At 28.9% G+C, this 23,202-nt stretch overlaps 1 protein-coding gene across 1 annotated transcript in view; it reads right to left on the reverse strand.

The window, feature by feature from the left end:
* Positions 1–286: 286 nt before the first annotated feature.
* The window catches only part of LOC123290827 (protein wingless), a 51,944-nt gene continuing 29,028 nt past the window's right edge, over positions 287–23,202 (reverse strand). The window contains exons 3-5 of the mRNA XM_044871165.1: positions 10,165–10,317; positions 9,971–10,128; positions 287–919 (exon numbers count right to left, since the gene is read on the reverse strand). Of these exons, the coding sequence (XP_044727100.1) occupies positions 287–919; positions 9,971–10,128; positions 10,165–10,317 (944 nt within the window). The remainder of the gene's footprint in view (positions 920–9,970; positions 10,129–10,164; positions 10,318–23,202) is intronic.

The following is a 23,202-nucleotide window of genomic DNA, read 5'->3' on the forward strand; positions in this document are numbered from 1 at the left end:
CGCAACATGGAATTAATAATGACAAAAACGCAACAAGATTTCAGCTTGATAATATAGAAATTTCGATTTCAAAAATATCTCACTCACGCACATCGACCTAAACACTTTCATGACGGAAAACACCGAAGTATTCCGTTTCTTATATCAGAGACGCTTTTATAATATATCAAGACGATTTTTTAATATATACACGAAAGTAAGTATCTCGACCATTCAACACAAAATAAAGCACCAAGAGAAAAAAAAACCGTTAAAAATTTTTTACTACATTTGTTTTTAGCTCCGTTTATAAACATGTATTAATTGTTTTTTTAATTCGACATGATTTACACTTAACCTCACAGCACCAATGAAATATACATTGACAACGTTCAACAACTGTTACCTCTTGGGTTCGATATCCTCGACCGCAACACATTAAATCGCAGCCATCAACGCCAATCGACGATTCGTTACATTGACGGCCATGCGTACCTAATGTACCTAATCGTGGATTACGTTCACAGAAGTTGGGGGATGCTTCTAAGTATACTAAATCTTTTTTACCCGGTGGTTTATGCTCTGGATTTGATGGTTTTAGTTGGAAATTATAACGATTACGTTTATTCATATTTTGATTTGTACTACGATGATGAATACGATTTGAATGTGGTGCATGAATTGAATTATCATTAATACTGTTCATGTTATTCATTGTGTTGTGTGTTTGATGTGCTGCATTATTAACAATATTTCCACCGCCTCCACCACGTTGATTACCAGCATTGCTTACCATTACACGGGATGCACCATCGAAACGATCTTTTAATTGATCACCAATTTGACGGAAGCTTGGTAAACGCATCCAACATGTTTTGATCGTGCAAGATCCGGACATTCCATGACATTTACATTCTTGGCGCATTCCAGCCACAACATGCTGTAACAAACAAAAAAAAAAACATTGTAAGTAATAAATAAAACCAATTTCGTAAGATTGTAAAGGTGAGGACACCGTATAACGAATTTGTTCTTGAGAGAAACAGTTGATATAAATGAATAGGAGTCAATCCTGTCAAGTCGAATTGGCCATATTACCCATAAAAATGTAAAACTAGACTTAATACCATGACAAAATTTGAAAGTGAAATTAAAATTGATTAAAAAATGAAAAAGCTATAGGTAATCAAAGATTGCATTCAAAGGTATCCCATCTCCTTTTAGCAAAACAAAGTTTTATATGTAATCTCTATGGCGATACCCACGTATGACGTCACTAGAAGGGTACTTCCTCTTTGTTTAATGAATCTTTGTCTAATAAATCTTTAAACTATGGTTCAAAATAGTACTCAGAATTGGCGTAGGAAAATATCATGGATAAAATTTAATTTTTGTTTTTTAATATATCTTTATAAGTTATATATCATGTGTTATTCTGGTGTATGGACTATATTATTACAATGTACAATTACATTCAAAGCCATTCAGTAGTTTTTGCATGAAAGCGTAACAAACAAAAAACTTTACTTTCACATTTATAATATATAGAGATAAATTATCTATACAAAAATTATTCTTTACAAGATGAGAATGGAGTGCTGAAGGAATGCTTAGAAACAGAGCAATAGAAAATTTAAAGTAATACTTTCTTTAAAAACTAATTCTCAAATAATACACAATACAAATGGCATATAATGACATTTTTATGTGAAACAAGACATAATGGGTGGTCGATCGATATATCGTAATCATTCCTACATACATCGATAACATATTTCATACAAATATTATTATATTATCATAATCAAGTTATATCGAAAATCAGTGTATTAATATGTTAAAAAACTTTAGGTACATGTATCTTACAATATTGAAGAGGCGTGTGGCTATGTATCTCTTTGGTCAGTTACAAGTTATGTGTTTGTTGCAATGTCTCATATATACCTACAACAATATGTGGATAATTAAAGTCTGATCCACATTCAATCTGAAGTCCTGAAGTAGAATTTTAGAGATTTTATAGTGGTATGTTCAGTGATTTCTTACTGGTAAGTTAAAAATACACATTCTATCGGCGCGGCGTTTTAATGTGGGACTTGAGAGAAGTTTTATTGTCTGTTTAGTGGAGGATGAATTTTTTTCTTACTGGTAAATTTTAAGATTTATGTTAGAAAAGCTCCTTTATATTTTTACGTTTTAAAGATAGGTAATAAATTGCTACACATATAAAAATATTGAAGATTCTACCTTCTAGGAACGTGTTATTATTCATAAAATAAACTCATGACTTTATGATTAATCTAACAATATTATAAAGTGGCAGATTTTGCAGATTTCACTCGACAATTTTACCACCTATCTAGAATATTGAAAGAGCTGCCACGAACAAAAGAACATGCGAGGCATTGTTTGGGAACAGCCGATAGAAGTGAAAACTAAGAAATTTGTAAATTGTATAAATATACTAAATACATTTGAATAGTAGTAATGTAATGTACTATTTATATGCGTTTCCACCATTTATTTCATGGATTTTAATTTTTTGGTGCGAAATCCTCAAACATATTTTGTAGTGAACTTGATTTGTGAATCTCAACCATCTTCTCATCGACTTGAACATACACAAAAAATTCCATCAAAATCGATCCATTCCTTTAGGAGGAGTTCAATGAAAAACACACGCGATGACGGCGCGGTGATGAGTTCCATGATTTTTGTTAACTCAAAAGATTTTTGTTAACTACCTTGCATATATATTCTCGGAGGTACAAAAATCCAATGTCAGTATCATCCAATACAAAAATATAATATAATGTGTATTCCAGGCACTTTATTTTTATAAACAAAAGTTTTTCTCTAAGTGCATTTAATATATATTTTTAATATATATAGATTTAAGTTATATATGTATATAGTTATATAGTCACTTCATAGAGTTAAATATGAGTTGTTCTCACGCTAAGAAAATATGACATTAAAATATTAATATTAGTATTTATTTTACTTGTTATTTTATAGTAAAACATACACATTTTATATACAGAGTTGTTCAATAACATGTTACCACCTATATGAGAGATATTTTGTCTAAAAAGATGTAACCACTTAAATAGGAGAGACATTTTGTCGGAAACGATATTGCCATTTCACTGAATCAAACGTATACTTTAAGAAGTTAATAGAAACTCTGTACAGGACACTGTCGATTGAACTCTACTACCTTGATAGCATGAGGATGTCTGTATAATGTTTGGCCCCGAAATTTTGGAGCAATCCTGTTGGAGCAGTTACTCCTGTAACTGTTACCCGAAGACGTCTCACATTTGGGTGACAGATTGTTCTCAAGTGGGACATAAGCGACCTTTTGGTCTAGGTGATAGGGACCCATTTGCGATATCCTTCCTTTGTAAAAGTATTACCCGTCAGTAACAACATCTTCTTGAAGAAAGTCTCTTCCATTTACGTGGTAACATCTTATTGAATAACCCATGCTAATAAGTATACACAATATGTAATAAAATACTAAACAGTACCTATTCTATAAAGTACACTGTGTTCAAGTGAATGCTGCGTGAAAACACAGAACACTGTTATAGAGAATGATGTGTATTGTTATAATTATTGATGGAGGGCAAGGCGCTTAATCAAAAATTTTGAGAGCTTACATCCAAAATGTTCACTTGACGAGAAGAGTAATTTGAAATGTTTGATTTCATTTTTAAAGCCCTATTCAGTGAAATACAATTCGGTGGTGCTGGCAACAAGAAACTTCTTTTGTACTTCTTTGATGGAACAATCAACGTAACGCTAAGTTTTTACATGTACGACTCACATTGTGGCACATTTTTTGTAGTTAGGACTTTTAGTAATTTTGTATGCAGTAAAATCACAAAGTAAAAATTAATGACTTTTAGAGACTGACTTATTATTATGAAAATGAAGATCCTTTTTTCCATTGCGATGCTCATGAACCAGATTGTACATTAGATACAACATATTTTTTGTTTACTGCAGTAAATAATAAAATTTATGATGATGTAAATAATATTGATCAAATGATCACAAGATCACATGTAACACGGATGAATAGTTGAGTATACACATGCCATTATATATTAGACCATAATATAATGTAGTAAACAATGAATGAATGATACATAATTTAAAAATATCTCATCTTTTTATGAAATCATCAAGAAAAACTTAACAATTTATGACAGAGTTGTATTCTCTGTATTTAAAACCTATATTTTATGTCTTATACGACTCGACAATAGTAATTCGATATTCGATGGGAAAGACTAAAGAAATTATATTTTCATTTAGTTTTTGCAATTTGTTTCTTTTTCCTCTACGTTAATATTAAAAGGAAGTATTGTTCTCTTAAGGAAATTCTAAGAGAATATTTACCGTTGAGGTTTACATTTCTTCGACAACAATTAGGCATATACCCTAATTTTCGAGATTTTGAAGCTTGAGGAGGAAATGCCTGCTTACAAGAAATACACTATGAAAATGGCACAAATGATACGCATTTAGTACAAAAAAACATCCTAAACAGTTACTACTTTTTATAATGAAACTCCAAAAAAGCATTCGATAAGATTAACGATTAAAAAACATTCGATAAGATAAAAGATTGCCAATTTTTGGAAATTACAGATAAATGTTAAAATTTGTTTATAGATGTTCCTTAATTCCAATACCATTTCCTTTTAATAGTTTTGGTACGTTCCAAATTTCTTTTTTTAGTAAAAATTTAACAGTTTTTTTTTTTAACAGCGAATTCATAAGGCAGCTAATTTCAGGGGAAAAAAAAGTATGCAACAATTAAAAACGCCATTAAATTATTTTAAAATCAATACATAGTTTAAAACAAAGTCACTTCCCGCTGTCTGTCCCTATATTCATACGTATGCTTGGATCATTAAAACTACGGAACGGATTTTGATGCGATTTTTCTCATAGATAGAATGATTAAAGGGGATGGTTTCTATGTAAAATACATACATAATATAGTAGAGAACACTAATAATTTTAGAAATTGAATGAAATTGTGAACAAAAGGAGGATAAGTGACGGCATATGAAATGAAGGTTATAACACAATAATCTTTCTCTTTAATATTGAAGTTGCTCGGCGATGCGGGCAGTACTACATATTTTACGGACAAACGAGATACGCGAGGTAAGCTTTGCAAATAAAAAAAATTGCTTAAAATTCAGCATCTATCGCAATAGGTGTTCATTAGTTATATGGGTACGTTTTCAAGATAGTCTTAAGAAAATACAGAAACGTCCTAAAAATTTTTTTTTATTACTCAGATTTTTATTTTAGTTTTAGTTATTTTGGGTCAAAAATTTTATCTCAAATCATTCGGCTACAGTAGAGGAAAATTAAATGTCAAAAGCGCCCTAAACAAGCAACTTAGCAGCGCTTTTAACGACCATATATTATAAATTTTGAATTGTCCTGATAAAAAATGCGTTTTTAATTTGCCTTACAAATAATCAACCTCGGAGCAATAGTTTCTCGTACATTTATTTTTATTGAAACAGTTCATCTTTATTTAGAATGTAATTAGATATAATACAACAAAATATAAAATGTAGGTATAGTGTAAGTGGAAAAACTTTCACTTAAAGAATAATTAACACATAATATGTGTCTAATATAAGTAAACTGTTGACTGTTCTAATTTTATTAATTAATTCTTTCATATATGGACAAAACTTTCTATGGCTGTTTGATTGTTTCAACTTTTCTAAACATAAATAAGTTATTAAATCATTCTTCGCTACTTAAATCACAATAAATTATGGTTTTTTTATTACTTCTGTTCCACATTGCTATTAAAAAAGTATCAATAATATTAATAAAAAGGTATACTTGAATATCAAAAGAGCCTCTACTTATTGCTAAGATGTTAGAATTTGAAATCTTCATCGTACTCAAAAACCTATGATACTTCAAAAAGTATGTAGAAGGTTTTGCATAAAAACTGATCTACTGCTAGATATGGATGTGATATCATGAAATTTTATGAACATAATGAATTATTATTGCAATTTGTTTGATAGGTATATGATATCAGTCAAATAGCAATTGCAATCAATAAGAGTGAATAATTAAATAAAGCTCCCAATAATAATGCGTAGTAGAATATATGTTTTTCATAATATTTCACACTTAATATCTTAAGCAACGTTATAAGCTATTCGCACCGTGCGTGAGTTTTTTTGGAGGCGTTTCCATGACAACGATACACTACTTTCATTATAGAATTGTATGGATGCATATATAATTGTATGGATTCCATTTATCACTTACATTGAAAATTTAATATTATTGTCTCACAAATTTAAATAAATAATTATGATAATTTACATTTGAAAAATAATAATTGTGCACTTTGATTTCTTATGTTCACAATTTTTAATGCATTAAGTTTAATTAATTAATTGACAATTGCTATAACATTAACATGTAAAGAATTTCAAATTAGTCATAACAGCGTCCTTTAATGCCAAAATTTTTCACTGGATGCGCTAGCATCGATTTTATTGTCCCTACCATGACTACGCACACAACGAATATGTTTAAATAAAATTTAATTAATAGAATGTATAAATAGTTCATCTCTGTATTTACAAGAATTTTAATATATATTTTATAAGTTTATAAAATATATTTAATAAAAGTTCAAGAAATTTATATTATATTTTATTCGTATAAACAAATAAATATTATACGCGTACTCTTGAATCATGTAAAATATAATATACTTATACTATATTACATATTTTATGTATGATATTTATATCACATATTATACTTTGTTATCTTTTTCTACATATAAAATATCCTTGATTAAGGTCCGTAAGTTAAATTTATTGTTAGGTGTTAGCTCAAGAATATAACTTGAAGGTTCAGTTTTAATCAAATTGTTTTGGATATCAGTATTGTATCAAGTTATCTTTAATTTCTACAGAGTCTACCAAAAATAATGCCCGCTCCTTCTTCTCTGAGACAGAGCGAATAATAGTCAGTCAACTGGTAGTTTTAACAGAGGTTTTGAAAATGGGTGATTTTCTAGATTTTGAGGTACTCTTTACGAATTTCCACTTTGTCACCTCGTATTTTTGCCGCTCGCGCAGCCATAGTGTTATTCAGCATAACCAGCGTAACCACAGTTTCACACTTTTCGGCGCTCGTATGCCGTAATTTAATTTTATATTTGAAAATATTTTCCTAGTAAAATGACTTAAAAACAAGATACCGCCATTTTTTCAATATGGCGGCTCGAGCGGCAAGAATACGAGGTGGTGAAATGAAAATTCGAAAAGAGCACCTCAAAATTTATAAACTCACCCATTTTCAAAACTCCCGGAAAACTTTCCAGGTAATCCCCTTTTTTACCAAATGACTAGTATAAGAGGAAAATTGGAAATTAGAAGTTATTCCCATGACTTACTTTATAAACAACATCTTTCTAATTTGACGAGTCTGCACTTTTGTTGAACTGCACTAACTTGAAATGAACTTAACTTTTGATCTTCAAATATTCCCATAAATTTCTCCCTCTGAAAGTCTGACGAGAATAACTTTTGCTTGAAACATATCACCACCGATTGGTGATAAAAGTGTAAAAAATGAAATAGACTTCACTAAAACAATTTCAGATATCTATTGGGCATGAATATATTCTAGTTTTCGATACTTCATAAATAGAAAGATAAAAAAATCTGTTTAACTTATTTGACTAATTATTTGGTCTGAAACTAATGCATAAATCGAATTATGCACCTGAAAAATGTAGTCATTTTGCATAGTTGCGACGGTCCTGGCTCTGAACAAGAACAAATTATTACAAACTATCAAATAAATACAAAAATTAAGTGCTTATCAATTCAATAAAATCAAATAAAAATTTTTTTTATAAAATAAATATTTAATGCTATTATAGGCACATGAATTAAGATGTCCATTAGAATTTAACGACACATAAGTTTTAAAATAAGCACACACACAAAAAAAGATAACATTATTATTTAGATTCATAATATATTAAAGTGGTATTTTAATTTTTTTTTTATTTGGGAAGGAGTTAACTACTTTATAGGTGGCTATATTATGTGACTGCTAAAAAATGATTATATTCTCCAATCAAAAAACTACTTCATAACAAAAACAACATTGTCAGTTAATCTTAAAGAAATAAATGTAGATATAAATATGCATCGGAACTGTTCATTGCATATAAAATACCTTTACCCCTGTATTTTAAATGTACAAAAAATATTATAATCAAAAAAATATCTTATTACATGTTTATGCCTTGTAACGTATAAAATTTATTAACTATTGAGTATTATAACAAAGTTTAGTGAATAGAGGCATAATATTGGTAGTAATGATGTTATATAGTATAGAAGAGGTATATAGCTTAGAAGAAGGAATTGGGAAACCACAAAGAGCCGATTTAAGGAACCACAAGGTCCCCAGAATAAGGAACCTACAAGATCCCCAAATTTATTGCACAGAAAAAGAAAATAAATTCATACCAATAGATTTTTTTAACCACCGAACTAAAAAAAGGGGTGTTATAAGTTTAACTGCTATGTGTGTGTCTGTCTGTCTTTGTTTCGTTAGAAAGGTAATTTAATGAAGAGTGTTCTTAGTGTTCACATGCGATTTTAGGGTTTCGAACCCAAAAAACTGAGAAATTGGCGATGTTCTCAAAATTGGTTCAGTTTAGAAAAAGCCTTAAAGAAAAAGGTAATTGAATTAAGAGTCTTCTTAAATATGTTTCAGAGCCAGTTAAGTTTTTTTCACTTGTTTATATGTTTCACTTATTAATCATGTTTTTAAAAAAAATTCTCATTATTGTACTAAAATAATTAAGCGGTCAACATTAGTACTTCAAAATATACATTACTCTACTTTTTTGGATAAAACTTTATGCGATTGTTCTAAACGATTAAGTAAGATATTTATATTTCGAAATATTTTATCACAAAATTGCAACCAACCTCCTCGACAACGCCTCATTTGGTTGTTTCACAGGTCAAAGCTTGATAGAAATGACAGTATTTTGCAAACTATTAGCAATAGTTATTGCCGGAGACTTTGGCTATCGTTTCTTTTCATTGATTTGCTACTCATTTTTAGTAATTGATTTGGCAAATCAATTTAGATTTGCTAAATAGCCACCGTTATTTATTCAACTTCAACGGCTAATACATATCCAAAAAATCCTCTTTTTGTGTTAAGATGCATATTTTCTTGATATTTCAAACAGAAGATTCGAATTAATTTTTCAGATTCTTATGACTCTCTAGATAGGTATACGAAAAAATAACTCAATATGTTTCAATTCAGAATAAATTAACTTATAATATGTAGGTATATATGATATTCATTATTTCTGTCATCAACAATTTAAGAATGGAATATCATTTTTAAATATATTTAAATATTTTTTTCTTTCAAAATTAAGTTGTCATCTTTAATTTAATTTGATTATGATATTAAATATTTATTTTAAATGTCGATATAAAAAATGAAACTGTTACCAAAAAAAAAAAGATTATTAATACTATCTTTGAAAATATATACATATATAAGGAAGTTCCTAAATAATATTCTAATAGGCTTGTTGACAAAATTTTTTTTATCACTTCAGGTGAATAATTCTCACTGCACGGGCAGAAAAGCTAACGTTTAAAATTCCTAATTAAACAAAGAGGAAGATTTAGGTTAGTGACGTCATTGTTCAAGATCACCATAGAGATACATATAAAATACATATCAAACTTTGTGTTGCTAAAAGAAGATGGAAAATTTTTAAGCAATTTTAATTTCCCTTTCAAATTTTGTAATGGAATCAAATCTAGTTTGACATTTTTATGTTTAATATGGCATATTCAACATCTGACAACTATCGTATTCAGTTTATGCAAACAATTTTATAAAAAATCGAAGTACTTACCGCTCGACCGGCTTCATTATTATGTAAGTTCATTTTCTCACGTAAATTACGTCCTCTTTCTCCAACATCGACAAATTCCCGTGAAAATTTCAATCCGTAACCAATATTATCCGAACATCCACCCCATTCCCAATTACGTACACCATTTTGATGTACGACTCCACCATGTGATGTTACACCATTTGGTACTGGACCTCCACCACTACTTGTTATCATTTTAGGTGATCGAGCTTGATGACTATAGTCGCACGTACATGATTCAATAGAGCCCTCACTGCAAGCTCTTGCTACGGAATGTACTACGGCTGCACTCATTATCGCGTAGACAAAAGCTGTTTCACGACAACCTAGAATAACAAAAACACATAAAATAAATAACAATAATTAAGTAAATTGTATACATAAATTAATTACAAAATCGGCCTTAAAAATGGTGAGAGAATAAACATAACATTTACATTGACGAGAATTAATTCTTTGTTAGAGCAGAGAATCAGAGATACCTTAAATGACTAGGCAAATATTTGTAAAGGTACTGATTGCGGTTCGGTTGAAACATTAACTGTAGACGACAGTATCATAATCGTAAAATCTAAAAATGATGCACCCTATATAAACTATAAGAATCCCATAATATACGCTTCAAATATAAAGTGTAAAATTTATTCAATTTTCAAGCACAATTTCCCGTACCATTCATGCACTGCAATCACTATACATTGTATAGATCATTTACTAAATCGAATCATCAAAAATCGACACCACGGATCATAAAAAATAGAAGTTTTACTGATAGTATTTTACTCGAATAAAGACCATTTGCTCGAGATGAAGATCACGTTGTTTGACTCGTAAAATCAATTTATGATGGTTTCAGGTTCATTCGCTCGGAAATTGCGGTTTGCTGATAAGTGACGGAGCAGAAGAGCTTCTTAAACCATCAGAAATCAATCGATCAAAACAATCTTTCAAAGCCCTAAGAATTCCTGCCGAAAATTACGCAATATTAATTGATTATAAATGATTGAAATGATTTTTATGAAACAATAAAAACCTTATGGATGTACGAGCGCCAGGACAATTTTGGATTTGCCCCGGCTCTCGAAATGCTTGATTTTTTTTCGGTATCTGAAAAAAATATTGTATTCTTATTTTTCGTCTACATTCATGAAGTTGAAACAAAATTATCCATCAAAGTTGAAAACAAGATACAAATAATTTCAGTCACAAGTAAACTTGCATTGGCGCTCGTACTGCCTTAACAGGCTTTCATTACTAAAACCACTCTAAAACCCTTACGAATATAACTAGAACATTTTTATTTAAACCCGATTGTAAGTCTGCATGGAAGTCCATTCGTTTGGAAGCTCCGATGGTAGAGACTATAGATAATCATAGGTTTTCTCAGTTCACTCCGGAGTTTAATTATGACGAAATATTGTTTAGCCCCCCATGCATTATTATTTGTACGCATGCGCCAATAAAACCTAGACTAAATTGTGCAAGTTAAAACATAAAACCGGTGTTTTTGTTTAATTAAAACAAGTTTTTATATTGACCTTTGATTTCTCAAACGTATAATAATTGTTGATCAGAAATATGAGTTTGTTGGTCATTAGAGATGTAAATAAATCAAAACTATTTATTTATAGAGATGGTTCATTCCTCTTCATTTTATAAACAATAAAAGTCTTTAATAATATTTATAAATAAATAATTTTTAATGAAAATAAAAATATATTCAATGTATATATACTGTTTCATCATTTATATCCACTCTCAAACCTATGTTACTACAATATTGCTTTTTTTTTTCATTCATAAAAAATTTATTATGTTCGTGGTGTTATATATTGTGTCGTTTACCTGTACAATAATTTCATATATTATATGCCTCATCTTTAAATGAACAAGTAAATATTGTTCGTTTAACTTTAAAAATACGTCATTAAACTTTGATATAAATTTCGTGAAATACACACAAATTAACAGAAACAAAACACCAAAACCGACATCTAGGTTACCTAGAAAACTGAAACTTTTTCAATTGATTCAGGTTGCCATGAATTTTGAGAAAATGCAAAAATTTTTTTATAACTGTCAATTTGTACTTTTTGTCAAAATTTTATCATTTAAACAAATTGAGTTGTGAAAGTTACCAGAAGTTGAAGAAAACAGGGATAATTTAAAGTTAGTACAATTAAATTTTTATGTTATGTCATAACAAATATCCTAATCAAACCAAACGTAATGTACTCACATATTGGGTTGACTACTAGATCAGAAGTATGTCTTTTTTAAACGAATACTAAAAATTATTACATACAGTAAAAACTAAAAGTAGCTATAAAGTTAAATTCTCTGAAGAATCCAACAAGTATTAAACTTCTAAATTTAATACCTTAAATTTTCAGAAAAATATCTTGTAAATAAAAAAAGTAAGCGATATATTTATAATGTACCAAGGTAGGAAAGGAATATAGTTCAATCCGGATGTCTTACGACAGTGTTCTTTCTAATAATAAAGACAGCGAAACGGCAATCTTTCGAAGGGTGAGTGGATTCAATATCATTTGACTGAAAAAAGGGAATCTTTGAAGATCAAAAGCTAGGACAAACAAATATAATAGTAAAATAAGAAAAAAACTCTTTTTGGGATTATCCAAAGATTCCGCCTCTTTCCGGAGAAAATACAGTGAGATGTTGCACCGTGATATCATCTATCACAATAATGATTACAAGTCTAGATCATGTGTATTCTTTTTCAAGTAAAAGAGAAAATAATTTTTTTTAGTGTTTCAAAGTAAAATTTTTATATACAAGCATTGATGTAAAATGAACAAACAGTCAGGTTCTTGGAAAAACGGTTGTGGGTTGATATTTTCACCATATGACTCTCCTTAGCACTTACCAACTAGTCAAAATGAATGGTTATCAACAAGAATAAAAAATCTCAAGAAGGATAATCTCAAGATTGTCAAAAATATTAATAATCTGCGGGCTAACGGTTTTTGGACGCGAAACTAGTCGAAATCGATTCAAGGAAGCGTTAAAATCTGTATACTGTACTTTTTCACGATTGCAATACTTTCTTTGCTTTTGCACAAGGGCATAAAAAAGATAAAACCGCTATTATTGTCAAAATTAACGCAATACTTTTCCCTTTATTTATAATACATTTCTTAACACTCTGTATAAATTAAGAAGATATAAACCATAAGACATGATTATTATATGGTTTTGTTAAACATTATATTTTAATATGAGGATATTAGCTAGTTTATTGTTTAGAATCCTTCAGGGTATTTTCATTGTGAATATACTTGATCATCGTGGGTTTCTTACGATATACGAGAGAGATATTTTTTAAAAGCATTTGTATAACATACACATACAGATAGTATAATAAGCCGTAGGGTGCCATACATTGATGACGTAATTACCCGAACTGGACTCTAGGGGGCCGATCATATTAACAAAATAATAATATTTCATATTGTTATGTATACAAATACATGGATGAATATGGTTTTCTTGTAGCTGTAAGAGCATATCATCCATTCCATGGTACATGAAGAAATCTGTCGTCTTTCTCCATTAAAAGAACTCGTATAGTTATTTTATCGGCATCTTTCTTCTTCATTTGATAAGAACGCTCATAAACCACTGTTTTATTTTATTCTTATGTAGTGTTGTTTATTTAATCAGCAGTTTTTTTTTTTTGGTTTAAGTTATTAATTTTATGAACACTTTTCGAATAGATTTCGAAATTATAACATGTTATATTTAAGATTTTGTTTTACTATTATCAAGTCGTTATTTTTTAATAGCCTTAATGTTCACTGTCCAACTACTTCCGGATCTGAAATTTTGCTGGCGTATTAAAAAGATTATTATGAATTTTGGAAATTCGATCGAAATAAAAATTTGAATAGCATAGATGCAATTAGTCTTTATTTTAAAATATACTTTTTAAATACAAGAAAAAGCACGGTTTATAAAAATGTGGGCTAAAAAGTATAAAATAATATTTAATACAATGTCTAATTCAATGTTAAAATTCATTCAGTACTGATTTTCTGTTAAATAAACTAATTTTTAAGAATGAATATGGAGTAATCCACGCTTTTAAACATTTAATTTTACATTATAATGCAAATTGTTTTGTATTTATTAGCCCCCTTCTTAATAAATCATATTAAAAAAAAATATTTTTTATAAGATAATAAATATATCCTATTGATTGATAAGAAAATTTTATTTCCTAAAATGTGCCAAAAAAAAAAATTGGTTTATTCGCAAAAAAAAATCGAAAACTATTGTCTTCAATTATCAACATTATTGACCAATTTAGTTTCTAAGCATAAATTTTTTTAAATTCGAATATATTTTAATACTTCCTCATAATGTACATGTAAGACTCAAATCGTTCCATGGGTGGATTGATAGACTACAATGCGTTATTCTTTCTTTAAAACATTACTCTTTTCCAAAGTTTTGGCACGTTAAGATTTTGAATTTAGGATTAAAAGAAAAAACTTCTTTAACTGATAAGCTTTCCGAAAATGTATAAACATTGTTGATTTCGTGCCAATTTGAAGTCATGAACTTAATACAGTAATTACGTAATTTTCAATTCTCGTTTCAAATTATTTTCTTAATAAAAGCTAATGATTTATAACAAATAAACAAATCATAATGAAGTACAGCAACGGATTTTGTGTATTTGATTAATTTTAAACTAGAATTCAACAGTTATAATTAACTGGCTTCAAAAAAGGCTCTTCTTTGTATTGCCCAAACACCCTGCATATTTTAAAGATGCTTAAGACGAGTTGAAAGTTCTAAAATATTCACTGAGAAATATCGAGTTTGGAGTCTAACATACACAATAATTTAAAGAATAATATTTCATCTTTTATATGCTTGAAATATGTTTTATTGATACACACCAAAATTATTCATTTCATTTACCAAAAATATATTTACTTTGATGTTTTGTGTTCACTTAAATAGATAAATTGAATAATTTAATTAAGATGTTAAAGGTTAAATCTGATAATTAAGTCAAATAGATTTTTTTTAAAAGCACTTAAGTAGTTCTTTTAATTCAAAACAAAGAGATCATCAGCATCTTTTAATAAAAACGGAGTACTCATTATTAAATGGTAAGAAAAAAACATGGTTTTAATACAACATACTCATAATGGTTTATAAAAAAAAATTATAAGGTTAATCACTGAACCGGAAACCAAAAAGGCGTTATTTCTTTTTTTTTTTATATTCAATATTAAAAGTATTTTTGTACACGTTGTAATTTTATCAGCGGGTGGGAGAAATTCTTTTTTTGGTAGTTTTTATATTGAATAAAACCAACGAAAAATTATTATTTTGTTACTTTAAAGGGCGTTACAATTTTGGTTTTTTTTTATTTATTTTAAAAACAACATTTATAATAAATAGTTTGCTTTTTTTGTAAATCTACATTTGTTTATAAAAATCACTGCAATCTCTTATGGTTTTCATTTTTTGAAATAAGCTGTTTCGGATTACATAAATTTATTTATACTTTTTTTTTATATATATATATATATAAAGATCTTTTATTCTTGACAATCAAAATAGCAGATGAGAGAATTATTTTTGGTAAATTGAGTGTATCGAGCGTTGCTTTAAATTGTTTGCAACAAAAAAGTTTTAACCTTGTGGTTAAATTCGCTTAATATGTTTATTAATATACAGGGGTGTACATGCAGGTACACGCTACATTACAATAGGCTGGTATAAGAATTATTACAGAATTAGTTAAAAATCCAAGACAATAAAAATAAATAAAAGTTTAAAAAACACGATTTTGTAACTAGCTGAACTTAAAGTAAAGTCATTATAAAATATCTTAAAAAGCACCCCACGCTTTTCTTTTTTCTTTTTTCTTTACACACTAACATACTAACATACGTATGAGGCTAATAAAAACGTGATATGTGTCAATTGTAGAAACTTTCTAACATTTATGAAACAAACCAATTTAAAACTTCCCTACCCAAACACCTTCAACGCATATTATTTCTGTAAACGTCGCAATTTTTTAAAGTTGAAGCACAAACCTTCCACTTTATCATATTTGAAACAGGCTTAATATACAGAACCCAAACAAAAACTATCTGTAAAAATATCCACGGAAAGGTTTCTTTACTTTAAGTTTCGAACACAGAATTTTTGGCAGTCAAATACTTATTTGCGTGAATAAAGTATTGAGATTGTTGATTCAAGAAAATATTGACTTGGTACAAGAACAACAACAGCCAAGTAAATTCGTTTTCTTCAATCTGGCTAGCTTTTTTGTGAACTAAAATTTCAGCAATAATACTTGTTTAAAACCATAGAATAAGATCTTTCAACAGAATTTAAATGCAGCATAATAATTGCACTAAATAGGTACTAATTTGTTTTTTAAATAAAAATTGTATGTATTATGCAACAGAAGAACGTCACAATATTTACAACGAATTCCAGTCACAAAGAGGCCATTCAATACAAACGAAGGCACAATAATTAAGGGCTCTTTAAAAAGCGACCTAAATAAAAGATTGCGTTTTTTTTAAGGTATCAAAAACTGACATGCAATGAATAAATTTATTTTGAATACTTGTCAAAGTACCTCTTTTTGAATGAAATTTAAAAAAAGGAAGATATTCCCTCTTTTTTTTTTAGATTTGATTACACATATAATAACAGGTTCAAGGGGATGAAAATTTATCTATTGAATTAAAATATTTGGATATGCAAATTTTATGTATATATTTTTTTTTTTCTATAACTTCAATAAATTAAATTGAAATAGTTGTTAATAATATTATTTTACAGGAGGTCTTTATCATATATTAATGTGACTAAAAATCAACAGGAGGGCCTTAAAAATTTTATTTTATGTGTATCATCCATACCAATATACAACTGTATTTACAACGGGTGGTCACTTGTTGAAATATAAAACTATTTTTATGTGTGGTGGATATATGAATTTGTAATGCCACATTCACATGTTCTTTGTATTACGTTTTCCTACCTATATTTAACTTCCCAGAGGAAGTTAATGTAATGGGACCGATTTTAAAAATATACAATTTTGCATATTTTCGCGGTTTCAAGGCCATAAAATCCGAATCAAACCTTTTCAATGAGATCGGATTCTTTCGCCACGATATTTTTGCGAACCAATAGGCTTATTCTACGCGTAATCGCGTATTTAAGAACTGAAAGAGTTTTCAACAGAGTTGGTTGAGCCGTTTTTTAATGGTAATAAAAAAACTGGAAAAAACTCCATAAACAGAATCTGAAAAGTGGATGATACTCATCACTTTTCTATGGAAATAATGATCGTTCCAGCATAAGCTGCAAAACATGTTCGAAACATGTTCTATAAGTGTAAAGAAGACCTTTTTATTACTTTTTATTATACTGGAAAGTTTTTCGTGTGGACCTCGAGGGTCGCGCTAGACTCAATTTATTACATTTTAATATCTGCATCACTCTATTGTAAATACAAATGTTTCTTAATGATCAAATGGGGGCATAGTGCTAAAAAATTGAAATTTATATGTCTAGTTCTCTAGTTTTTGGTGGCTAGAACCAGGTTTGTCTTGTCTTTTAGAGCGTATTGGCAAGGGTTTTGTGGGCATTGAATCGAGGTTTAAGTCCATTGCCTTAATTTTTTGACCCTAAAAATTAATTTTAGATGGTTTTAAACTCATCTGGTGGGTCAATTTTTCGAAATCTAAATTTTCCAATGAGAAGACATTAAAAAAACCAAATTGAAGAACAAGTTGTTGAGTCTTAAACCATAAAAAATCTATTCTAAATCTACGACCTATCATAAATTAAACTGCTGATGTCCTCATACCTCCAGTCGGCACCTGGAGTATTTATAAAGAGAAATTACGCTCTTGGTTCTGACTAAATTATTCTATGTATTTTAAAATTTTTTATCCAAATTTCTGGGCACTGCAGGCTACTACGATCATGCATTTATTTGACGCCTTTGTGTATTGGTCAGGATCGATATGATAATTTTAAATGATTTCTTGCAGTTGCACATGTGCATATTTATTCTTACGTTACTCAAACTATATGGTTTGATAGTCGCGTTATAATTATTGGGTAATAATTATTAACAAAAATTTAATGTGCCTGCATAATTAATTTAAATATCACCCATGTTGTTTTATTTTATTGTATTAGTGTATACATTTATCTTTTTTTAAATATCTTAGTAATTTGTGAATAATCCTTAATAAATATCACCTGTAGTGTTTTCAAGTATACAACATACAATTTTTTTTTTTTTTTTTGTAGATATGTATAGGTATTGTTATTTTCTTGTTTTTTTTTTATTCTTCTACAGGACCAGGGTATAAAATCACAGTGTGAAATTTTCAACACATTTTTTTATAATTTGAAATTTTTAAATTAATTTGTTACATTTTTATTAGATTGAGGAATTTTTGTTTCTTTGTATTTGGCTGATACAATAAAATAAAAAAATAAACTATAATCTATAAAAAAAATTGTACATTCCTTGCTAATCGTTGGTAAGAACTTAATATCCAGGCTATCGTAAATTTTTAATTTCATTCGACTGAAGATTTTAATTATATCATATGAAGGTACTTATATACATTTTTTTAATGATTAATTGAAAGGTAAATTTACCCAACGATTGCGTAACACGAATTGGACAATAGCAAAAGTACGTTAATAATGCTTTATCACACGTACATCGTACAAGACTTTATCTAGGCCTCTAAAAAGTGAAAATAAACAATAATTATTATTAGAAATTTGACATGACTTATTGAGAAAAATAGAAAATTAAAAAAGTTACTAGAGTTACAATGCAAGTGCGGTAATTATTATTTTGCCCACGCATACTGAGTGAAAAAATACTTCTTATCTCACGGGCGAAGATAAACAATTTTTTTTAAATTGCATAACGTTAAATATCTACTTTTTTATTTTAAATATGTGTTGAGAACACGAGGACCTTTCCAGGCTTTCATTTTTGAACCACCATAGCTCACCAAACCACAATTCGTACAAATAATTTAAAAAGTATAATTTTTACGTTAACAAATAAAAAAACTATGCAATCAATATATTTTATTAATCTATTTAAGTAAAACGAATAGCATTTTCAGCTGGTGATGTTTTTATTATCCCGATGACGCAATGTCATCCAGACAGATGTGCAGACTAAATCCATTGACTAAATATAAGGATGTATTATATTTAATATATAGATTTATTCATTGTTACATATATACGCGATATAAAATTCAAATGACTTAAATATATTTTTGATCTTTTATTATAAAAGAAACCTGCAATTTTTTAGAATCATTCTGTACTACAAAATAATCTAAACTTAACAAGTTTTAATGAAGCGTTTAAAAAATAATAATTTTTTGGCCATTGAATAGCACCATAGGATTTGTATCTAGAACGGACTTCCTGAAATAGGTGACTTCTGTTTTAGAATTATGTGTATTTTAGGTACTGTAACAGTAACTGCACCTATGTTGGGTGTCAGTTAATTTGACATTTTATTTGTGTAATAAGGTAATAAAAATCTATTGAAATATTAAATATATGATCGATCGATTATTATTATTGTAATGTTTTATTATTGCTAGTAGGCTTTCTATTCTAATATATGCAGTATCCAGTATGGTATAAAAATATTTAGTCACACTCTTTGTAAAAATGTTATGTGCTACCACTGCCAGTAACAATAAGAACTAACTCATACAGTGTAACTGCAATAAATCTATCAAATAATTACCGTAAAGCAATATATCTTTTTACCTCCATCTACAGCATAGGATAATGTATGTAGAAATGTATCAAACTTTTCTAATGGGATGTATGTGTGTGTGTGTGTGAACGTATGTGCATTCATATGCTCGTATGTTCGTTAGGTAATCGCGTATTTAAAAACTGAAGAATTAGTTGAGCCGTTTTTAATTGTAATAAAAAAACTGGGAAAACTGAATAAACAGAATCTGAAAAGTGGATAAAACACATCATTTATCTATGGAGATAATGATCGTTCCAGCATAAGCTGCAGTACATGTTCGAAGAATAATCTATGAAGGCTAACAAAACCATTTTTTTAATGTTTTTTCCTCCTCTGGGAAGTTAGTCGTGTGGAATATAGAGGTCGCACTAACACAACTTCAATACCACACCGACTATGTACTGCCAATTTTTAATTTTGTAAAGCGAGAAAATCATACTTGCCTGTCAGTGGTATTTCCGATTATTTTCATTTTTAAGTTGTTTTAATGATTTTTATTTATGAATACCGTAAAATTAATATTTAAAATAAATTTGCGAACCCTTGTTAATTGGTCTATATATGGAGGTTATATGGATGTTTATTTTTAATTACCGTAAAGTAATATATCTTTTTTTGTGTAATTAGTAGTCGATGTTTTATTATTAATATTTAGTAGAAAATTGTATTTGTGAACAAAATCATAATAAACTCAGTATGATCGATCATAAACTGATATGTATTGTCTTTATAATGAACTTCATCGAAATACTCCTGCTTCTATTTGCCTTCTTCTTTTTCTTTGGATAACAATGGGGATAAATAGGTACATGATGAATGAATTATTAGGTTTTCTATTTTACAATGTAGGTATCTGCTTGACAGAGTTTTCTAAAAATTGTTTAACGCGTTTTTAAGCAAATAATCTTTCTGTGCCCTAGGTACTTATTTGACTTACTTTGAATTTATGGGTTGCTGTCTTATCGTTTAAATTCTTCTTGAATGAAAAGTTACAAAAAGTTTATCGCCCTGTTTCTTGGAAACGAAGCGTGCGCGAAAAAATGCTAGATAATATGAACTATTTTTCTTCATAAAGTTGGCACTTAAATTTCTTGTATTTGTAATCAAAAATACATGCAATTCCAAAAAAAAAAAACCAAAAGTATAAATCTTAATATATATATTTCTTGTGTGCGTGTGTACGTGACTGAACTCCTCCTAGACGGCTGGACCGATTTTGATGAAATTTTTTGTGTGAGTTCAAGGGGATTCGAGGATGGTTTAGATTTACAATTTGGTCCAGTACAACTGTTTTTGAGGGCTCCGTACCAAAAAAATGAAATTTCATTAAATGGTGGGAGCGCATATAAATCATATCACATTATGTATACTATGTGTACTATGTATTTTTAATAGTATTCAGGTATTGTCAATAGGCATTTATTAGAGCCATATGCGAGCGCAGCGAGCTCTACTATCAAAGGTCAGGCCAAAGGTCGAAGGTCAGGCCACTCCAATAAATAGGAGTTAAATTGGGGTTTAGCGGGATGGGTTTAGCGGACAGGCTAAACGTAGTATAGGTATTCATGAATTGGAGTTACGTTTTTACGGGACAACGTCCGTCGGGGCCGCTAGTTAAATATAAAAATAGCAAAAAGGGCAGTCATTATTATTATTAAAATTCAAAACAAATAACTAAATAATTTAATGGGAAAAAAATTCATTTGATAGAGAGATATTGTACGTTTTTTAAGGAATATGAAAATATTTTTTTTTTTGTGTATGTTGGTTTTTTATAATAGAATAAAAACAACAATAAAAACATGTTTTAATGATGCCGTAAGGGGTAAAGGGCGTACGCAGGTATTATATATCCATATATATATTAACATAAAGCCGACTACACATATGTGAATTGTTGTTATATTATAATAGTCTGGTGAGGTGCCACTAATAACTGGTTGTTGAACATTGTGCCCTTTAATCGGCGGTCCGCGGGTCCTTAGGTCACAAGCGGACTTCGGCTACCTGCCACAGATATATACTGTGTATACATATCTATTAGATAGTATACCTACAATATGTACGTATGTAACCGTATATATACTTATTAAATGTATTATTAGGTATATAAGATTACCTTTTGTTATACAATACTAGAGTGATACCCACCCGCTTCGCTGGGTTTAAAAGTAAAGATTGGTAAAGATTGCTCTTGCTTATCCCCTCGAAATGTAACACTCGAAATAATAGTAAGGATTGTTTTACACAGGTAACATATATGTATGGTTTTCTATTTTTTGAAATGTATAAATGTATAGTAATTATTCATTTGTATATCAGAAAGATAGCCGTGAAAATAAATTTTTTTATGAGCTATATTGCTGTACAGTTTCATTAAAAACCATTTACTAGTTTTAGCGTGAAAGGGTAACAAACAAACAAGCAAACATGCTTACTTTCGCATTTATAACATATAGAGAAGATAAAAAAAAAACGCGACACTATTTGTTTCGTTAAAAATACACAATAATTACAGGCATGCAACTTTATTATTCTTGATCGTTATGGGCTCATTTTAGGATAAAAAAGTGAATATCAAGATGCTCTACTCCAATTTACTCTAAGATTCGAAGTAAAGAAAAATAGTTCAATGTATGTCCTAACGCACAGAACGGATGACGCCCTGTATAGGGGTAACTGTTATGATATTCGGGAGTCTTAGTTTGCACCTCTAATTGGATGTGCGTTTCATAGCTGATTAACTTTTCATTCTCGGGCAAATAACATATTTGCAAAAGGATCACGGAAGAGATTTCGAGATATTTTAATTTTAGGGAATATTTAATAACGTTTTACCAAATCGCTCATAAGGTGACAATGAAAAGTCATTCGACTATGAAACGCATCAAATAGTTGGAAAAAACTTTCACTTTTTATAGATCATAACAGTTTACATATAATTTACAGGCAGTTTTAAATTCTAATACCTAATCAGATTGAATAAATTAAGTAATTTATTAATTTCATCGAAATGAGTACAGTAGTTTATCACCGATACAAGAACTTCCAGATACAAATAACAGTTTTAAAATTATGCAATTGACATGCTATATTTCTATTACACCCTGTAATGAACAATATCAAAAAGATATTACTTTAATATCTATAAGCTATATTATTCTCAATTTTCATTATATAAACACAATAATTAGTCGAAAATGCATTTATAGATGCAGGGGGAGATTAAAAAACTATTTTTAAATAAGATTTTTTGTCATTTGATTGAATTGACAAATAAAAGTGAACATATCTAATTTTCTCTTGATCAAAGGATGAATTTTGTTATTTAGATTACTATCTATTGATTTGATAAAACAAGCTTTTGTATAACAGT

This window comes from Chrysoperla carnea, chromosome 1 (genome assembly GCF_905475395.1).
Source record: "Chrysoperla carnea chromosome 1, inChrCarn1.1, whole genome shotgun sequence".
In the NCBI taxonomy this organism is placed as follows: Eukaryota; Metazoa; Arthropoda; class Insecta; order Neuroptera; family Chrysopidae; genus Chrysoperla; species Chrysoperla carnea.